This window comes from Octodon degus, unplaced genomic scaffold (genome assembly GCF_000260255.1).
Source record: "Octodon degus isolate 3935 unplaced genomic scaffold, OctDeg1.0 scaffold00067, whole genome shotgun sequence".
Taxonomy (NCBI): Eukaryota; Metazoa; Chordata; class Mammalia; order Rodentia; family Octodontidae; genus Octodon; species Octodon degus.
The window spans coordinates 11,480,167-11,487,960 of NW_004524643.1; the positions used below are offsets into that span (position 1 = coordinate 11,480,167).

Below are 7,794 nucleotides of genomic sequence, written 5' to 3' on the forward strand. Positions count from 1 at the left end.
AGAATATATGCAGTGTATTATTTGTTGAAACTGTACTCTCGATTTGATTTGAAACTGTCTCATTGCTATATGTTTATCAATAAAACTTTGAAAAAAAAAAAAAAAAACAGATATAGGTAAGTGCAGGGGCCAGGATTTGATCCCTTGCACTGCACGCCAAACCAGCCCCAGTCCCAGGCATCCTGAGCTGTTGATAGAGTCCGGATGTGGTTGCACATGCCTGTAATCTCTGCACTAAAGAGGCAGAAATCAGGAGGATCACTACAAATCTGAGCTGCATAATCAGATCCTGCACAAAAAATAAAGAAAGATCTAGATAGGAGGCTGAGGACTGAGGCAGGAAGATCACTATAAGTTGAAGGTCAGCCTGAGCTACAAAGTAAGTTCAAGGCCAGCAAACTGCATAGAAAAAATCCTGTCTCCAAAAAAAAGACAAAAAAAAAGAATGAAAGAGATGGGGAAAAAATAGTTTGAGAAAAGTGGCTAAAAGATATGGAAAGGCAAGCTTAGTTATATTGGACATTGATGGATTAGCTGGAGAAGATAGCCATGTGTTACACAGTCTGTACCACATTACACCTCAGTCAGTAAAACCACATTTACAGTGGTACATACCACACAGCCTAGGTATATGGCAGACTACATCATCAAGGTTTATGCAGGTATAGTCCAAGACAAAAAAATCACCTAAGGATGAATTTCTCAGAGCATAACCCCACTGCTAAGCAGCATGTAACTTACAGGGATAACTTACAAAGAAACATAAACTTCCTGTTGACCATGTGATTTGACCATCACAACTACCTTACAAACAAAACATTCTTGTCCTTCTTATATAAATCGAGAAAAGAACTGAGAGGAAAAGGAAGTGAGCCTGTGTTTGATGTACTTCACATATATCCTCATACTTAATTCTCGTAACTAACCATAATGAATCTTACAGGAGATAGCCTCAGAAAGGTAATTTGACTAACATCACACCAACAGTAGAATCAGAATTCCAGCTTCAAAGATCTTCCCCCAGTAGGTCAACAACACCACTCAGGAGTCACATACAGAATCGTGACTGGTTTGTCACACTGTGGAAGAGCTGGTACCTACCTGTTAATGCAGCCGAGTGGGCTGAGCCGGCGAGAACACATATTGCTTTAGAATTCTCTAGGCCTGCAAAAAAAAAAAAAAAAAAAAAAAGTTTTCTTCTGAATTATAACAGAACAAACCGGACAAAGGGGGGACTCTCAGCTAACACCCCTTGGGTATGGAGAGAGACTCTAAGCAATTCAGGCAGGTATGGGTCAGCAGCATTGGCCAAGGTGGCAGCTGGCATAGTGGGTGACAGGAACACACTAGAGGTGTGAACAGATAAGTAAACACTATCACAGAACAGAAAGTACTACTGTGAAAAGAGGAAAGCTAGAACCAACCAGGTGAGACTGGATTATAACTGGGAAATCAGAATAAATTCACAGCTTCTGGGAGAGTCAGAGATATGTGTTTATATGTAGAAATATATATTTGACTGTATTTCTGTCTGCCAAGTGAGCCTGGAAGCACTGACAGCTCCTACCTACATGCAGCTGCTATTGCGTGCAGGACTTAAATACAAACCAAGCTCCTTAAACACACAAGGACAGAACTAAGATTGGTTATCTATCTCCAAGTCCACACTCTTCCCCACTTCACAACACTATCTGGGTGACAAAGCAGGACCCCAAACAAGTCTGCTGGAAGTTGTGATAACCTACGGTGAGGATAAATGCAGTCTTATTCTATGACTTCTGCAATTTCAGTTTCAGTAACTAGTATCTTCACAAAAGACATCTCACTTCTTCAAATATGCTGCGCAATAACAAAACTGAGCAGGTATTTCCAACCACATTCATCCAGAGAGGAATCCTGAACCCCTACTGGACAGGTGAGGAGGGGACGGCCGGGGATCCAAGTCCAGAGCCTGTGGTTATGAGGTTAAGAAGGGAAAATGCAAAGTGAAAGACTTTGAGGCCAGGGATTGATGATCCATTCTCAGGGCTCATCAGAAACTCCCCCAAGTTAACTCTGAATTCAAGCTATTACTCCAAGCAAGTCCGAAACAGGCTATTTAAATAAAATCAACTAAAAGAAAAAATTCAGTTCCTTATAGTCATTGATCCTCTGCTACCATACATAGAAGAAAGACACACAGTTCCTGGCATGTAAAAAACCTTATTAACAATTCATATTCATGGAATGCTCTGTGCTTTCAGCAGACATCAAGAAAACTCAACTGAGGTTAGAAGAAGAAAGTCTTCACCAAGAGAACTGCCTCTGAGTGAGCCTTGAAAAACCCCTGGGATTTTCCAGAGCCAGCAGCAAGGAAGGGCATTTGGAGCAGAGCAGACAGTGTATCCACAAGCATGAAGGCATGGAACAGCAGGGGCTGCTGAACCAGCAGCGAACACTTTGACAAAGAAGGTAAATGGCTTGGCAAAAGTGAGTTTATGTTTTCAAAGGGATGTGATATGACGGCCTCAACATCACATCATCCTTTTCTGAGTTCCCTCCCCAACTCAGCCCAGAGGTTCAGGAAACTTACTCCAGCTCCCTCTGAAGAAGAGACTTCAAAACTTAAAAAAAAACCAGGATGTCCCCAATATCCATATATATGATCCCCCCACTATAGGCTTCCCTTCCCAACTCTGGGTCATAAAGTAAAAGAATAAAAGAAACATGAGATATAGACATAATGCTATATACAAAGACAGAAGGACCAACAAAGAGACTGGAAGAAAGAGAGGAGACACAGGAAAGACAGGAGAGAAAGAGGTGAAGGAAGAGGAAAAAGAAGAGGAAGAGGAAAAAATCCCTACAGACCAATTGACCAACCAAAGATCAATCAACAGAACACTTATTACCTATTCTTCATGTTTTCATACAGAGATTTCCCCCACAAGAACACTCCTGGCTCTACATCCTCATTCCTGTTCCCTGTTTTTAGACAAGGAGCTGGGCACAGGCGGATCAGTCACAGTCCTTCTGGGCTCTGCCTCTGTGCTGGGCCTGCCCACAGGGAGGCTGCACTCCCATGTCTGCTCAGCCATGCAGCAAGCTTACCAGGACTGACTGCAGTTGCCTAGTGAGGAAGGTCAATCTAGGGTGAGGATTTACAGGGTCACTATTACTACGCATTATTTCTAAGCACTTAAGTCATATCTTCCAAGTAGCAATGCAGAGCTACCATTTTCATCCCTACCCACCCAACCAGCACCTCTCAGTAGGTCCCAAACTGACTGCAACGAGGATTCATTTTATTGGACAGAAGTCCCAACAAGAGAAATACCAACCAACAGGAAATACTGGACAGAGAGATCAAGAAAGGACAGAAGTAAAAATTCATTTAGTCATTTTCTCCATGTGTGTCTCTACTTCACCCCAAAGAATAAATACAAAACTAAGAAACAATGGACTCACCTGTAACTCTACTTGGTTCCTCTGCTGTCAAAAACAATGGAAGAGTATGCCCAGGGCATAACTGCCGTCCAGATGATGCCAAGCCAGTCCCCCACTGGAACACAGTGCCGCTCACTTCCCCATGAAGCACAGAAGAAAAGAGAAAAAAATGACATCAGGATAAGACCAGACTGGTATGCCAAATATAGTGATACACATCTGTAATTCTAGCACTTGAGAAGCTGAGGTAAGAAGATTCCCCAGGATTTCAAAGCCAGCCTGGTCTACATAGTGAGTTCAAGGTCTGCCTGAACTACATAGTGAGAACTGCCTTAAAAGGAAGAAGGGAAGGAGGGAGGAAGGGAGGGAAGGAGGAAGGGAGGGAGGCAGGGGAGTGAGGCAAGGGGGAGGTAGGGAAGGGGGAAGGAGGGAGGGGAGAGAGAGACAGACAGACAGATAGACAGGGGAGGAAGAGAGGGAGGGAGGGAAGGGGGAAGGAGGGAGGGGGAAAGGTAGGAGGCAGGCAGGCAGACAGACACACACAGTGAGACAACCAGATTGCTCTGTGAACAAAAAGCTCAAATAATACTAAGCACTGATGAAGTATGGGAAATTCCCTATTTATTCTCAGTTAAGATGACTACTATAGAAGTTTGATTGCTTCAAGGGGTCCTGTGACTATTAAAAGGATTACCATGAAGCCAATCATAAATCCAGTCATAAGGACAATCTAAGACCATCAAAGATAATTCCAATATAGTAAAACTTCCTTCAAAAATTTCTAGGCTATTCCTCCTGAGTCAGATCACAGCAAATTCATCATTACTCAAACAGGAGTGATTGTGGAACCAAAGGACCACCTCACTGAAACTGCGACTGCTAACTATCTTGTAATCATAAGTACCTTTTTTTGTGGCATTTAACAAGCTTTGAATTCATCCTGCTTTAGTGGAAAGGACATTACTTTAGGTGTCAGGAATGCTGTTCCATGATCACCAAACCAAATAGAAAAGAACTGTGAAGCGGTGAAGACCACTAAGTTCCCTCTTCTCATTTACTGCATGAGAAAACTGAGGCCCTGCAGAAAGGATATGATTTGTGTCCACAAGAATAAAGGAAAAAATGCTAGGATACAGCATTATTCCTAAAAGTAATTTTCATAAAGTATTCTCTTCTTTTTTTGGTACCTGGGATCAAATTCAGTGTCTTGTGCTTGCCAGGCAGGTGCTTATGCTGCTGAGCTATCTCCCTGGCCCGATAAGTATTCTTTTTGAAATAGTGCTGTAATACCATCATCAGACCTAAAAAAATTAAGAATTCTGTAGGGGCTGGGGAGATAGTTCAGTGAAATAAGTGCTTTCCTGGCAAGTGCAAGGTACTGAGTTCAATCCCTGGTACTACCAAAAGTAACAATAATAGTAATAGTAATTCTGTAATACCATTACATATCCAGTAGATATTTACATTCTCCTGTCATTTGAATCATGTTCTAAACTAGATCTGCATATTACAGTTGATTGATAGGAATCCTGAGTCTCAAAACCTTAGGGATTTTTTTTTTTTGAGTTTTCTTAATTGCCTTAATAATAACAAAATTTTCCATCTTAATCATAATTAAGTGTACAGTTCAGTAGGATAAGTGCATTCATGCTGTTGCAAAATCATTGTTATCCATTTCCTGAACTGTTTTCATCTTGAAAAGTTAAAATTCTGTGCCCAAAAACTCTTCAACCTCTCTCCCCCCAACATTCTATTTTGTGTCCGTGAAGTGTTAACTACTCTAAGTACCTCACATGAGTGGACTCGCCAACTGTTGGTCTTTTTTGTGACCAGCTTACTTCACTTATACTGCCCTCATGGTTCATCCATGGTGTATAGTGTCATAAACCTGCTCCGGAAGACAATATTCCTCTGTGTGTATGTGCTATGTGTACACCTATATCACATGTTGCTTATCCACTCATCTGTCATTAAGCACCTTAGTTATTTCCTTGTTCTAACTATAGAAAATAATGCTAATATGAGCTAATGACTGTTCTAGACGCTACTTTTGCTTCTTTGGATATATACCCAGGAACACAATTGCTAGATCATATGATAATTCTATGTTTAACTTTTTGAGGAGCTGCCATTTTGTTTTCCATAGCAGTTGTATACCATTTACATTCTTGCGAACAGTGCACACAAGTTTCAATTCTTCCACAAACTCACCAGTGCTTGGTATTTTGGTTTTTTGTTTTGTTTCATTTGTTTGCTATAGCATGCAAATGAGCATAAATTGGTATCTCATTGTAATTTTGATTTGCATGTCCCTAATAACTGCTGATGGTGAGCATCTTTTCATGTGTTTGGTGGTCACCTATATATCTTCTTGGAAAAATGTATTTTCAAGTCCTTTGCCTATTTTTAAATTTTTTAAATGTTAGTTATTCTTTATGTACTCTGGATAATAATCTTTTATCAGTCACCTGAAGTTTCTTTTCATCTATAAATGTTTTTATATTCTTTTGCCTTTGCAATTTGTTTGTTGAGGTGATTTTAATTTTGTTTTATTACGACCCTTTGCTTTGCTCACTTTGTGCACAAGTGAGGGAGAGAAGAACTTATAATCAAGTTAATAAAACACATAAAGCAAACTGTGCTACTTCATAACTAGACAGATACAAAACCCTAAGACTAGCAACAAAATTCAATATTTTGCATGTCATATATCTGATAAGAGGTTAACTTATTTTCTTTTTAAATTTTTTTTTTTTGTCTTTGTTTTTGGTTTTTTTTTTTTTTTTTTTGGCAGAACCGGGGGATTGAACTCAGGCCTTTGCGCTTGCCAGGGAAGCATTTATTCCACTGAGCCATCTCCCCAGCCTGAGGTTAATTTATTTTCTGTGCTGGGGAATCAAACCCAGGGGCCCCTACCACTGAGCCACATCCCCAGCCATTCATTCATTCATTCATTCACTGTTTTACTTTTTTTTTGAGGCACAGTCTCACTAAGTTGTCCAAATGGGACTTAAACTTACAATTCTCCTGCCCCAGTGCTCAAATTACAGACAAGAGCCTCCATATCTAACTATAATGGGTTAATTTCTAAAATATATAGGGAACTCTTATAACTCAATCATATAAAGTTTAAAATGGCCAAAGAGTTAAATAGACATGTCCCCCCAAAAAGATACACAAATGGTCAACATGTATATGAAAAGATGATCAAAATTATCATCAGGAAAATACAAACCGAAAGTACAATGAGAATTCACTTCATATCTGTTTAGGGTGGCTTTTTTTTTTTTTAAGTGTGTTGGTAAGAATGTGAAGGAACTGGAACGCCTGTACACTGTTCCTAGGAATGTAAAATGGGGCTGCAACTGTGAAAAGCAGTACACAGGTTCCTCAAAAAATTAACAACAGAATTAACACATGATCCAGTAATCCTACTTCTGTCTATATATCCAAAAGATCTAAAACCTGGATCTTGAGAAGATATCTGCACCACATTCGCATGTTGTCTGTAGCCCTACTCACAAAATCTAAGGCTGGGGAGATGGCTCAGTGTGCTGGGGAGATGGCTCAGTACAATAAGTGCTTCCTTGGCAAGCGCAAGGGCCTGAGTTCAATACATGGTTCCACCAAAAAAAAAAAAAATCCAAAACACGGATATAACCTGTCTCTCCAAAGATGAGCTTAAAATTGTAGCATATATGTTCCATAGAATATTATTCCACTTTTAAAAAGAAGAGAATCCTGCCATTTGTGATAATAATGAATGAATCTGGATGACATTATTCTCAGCAAAATAAACCAGACACAAAACAAAAACTACATGATACCACTTATATTGGGTACTTGTCATATAAACTCACTGAGAACACAGTAGTGGTTGTCACAGCACAGGGGCAAGAGAAATGGGAGTTGTTCCGTGGGTATAAGGTTTCAGCTACGTCAAATGAGTAAATTCTAGAGATCTGCTACATGACAGTACCTATAGTTAACATACGAGTACAGTACTGTGCGCCTCAACATTTAAGAGGGCAGATCTCATATTGTGTTCTTGACACAAAACACAAACGTGCTCACACACATACAGTCCAAAGGGACATAAAGAAACCTTGAGAAATGTTGGCTATGTCTGTTACCATGACAGTGGTGACAATGGCATCACAGATATTTGCAAATTTCTGAATCCATCAAATACACAATTACATATGTGCAGTTATGTCAACTTTACCTCAATAAGCCTGTTTTGTTTTTTGTTTTTGTTTTTTAAAAAGCCTAGCAAGTACAGAAAGTTGGTAGATAAGGGACTTAAGAGTTAAAGGTAAGGTTAGGGGTAGAAAAGCATTATATGCCATTTTCTTGCCTTACTGATTT

General features: G+C 39.9%; 1 protein-coding gene across 1 annotated transcript in view; it reads right to left on the reverse strand.

Moving 5' to 3' along the window:
* The window catches only part of Sergef (secretion regulating guanine nucleotide exchange factor), a 278,435-nt gene that overhangs the window by 238,982 nt on the left and 31,659 nt on the right, over positions 1-7,794 (reverse strand). The window contains exons 6-7 of the mRNA XM_004634955.2: positions 3,448-3,561; positions 1,102-1,164 (exon numbers count right to left, since the gene is read on the reverse strand). Coding sequence (XP_004635012.1) covers positions 1,102-1,164; positions 3,448-3,561 — 177 coding nt within the window. The remainder of the gene's footprint in view (positions 1-1,101; positions 1,165-3,447; positions 3,562-7,794) is intronic.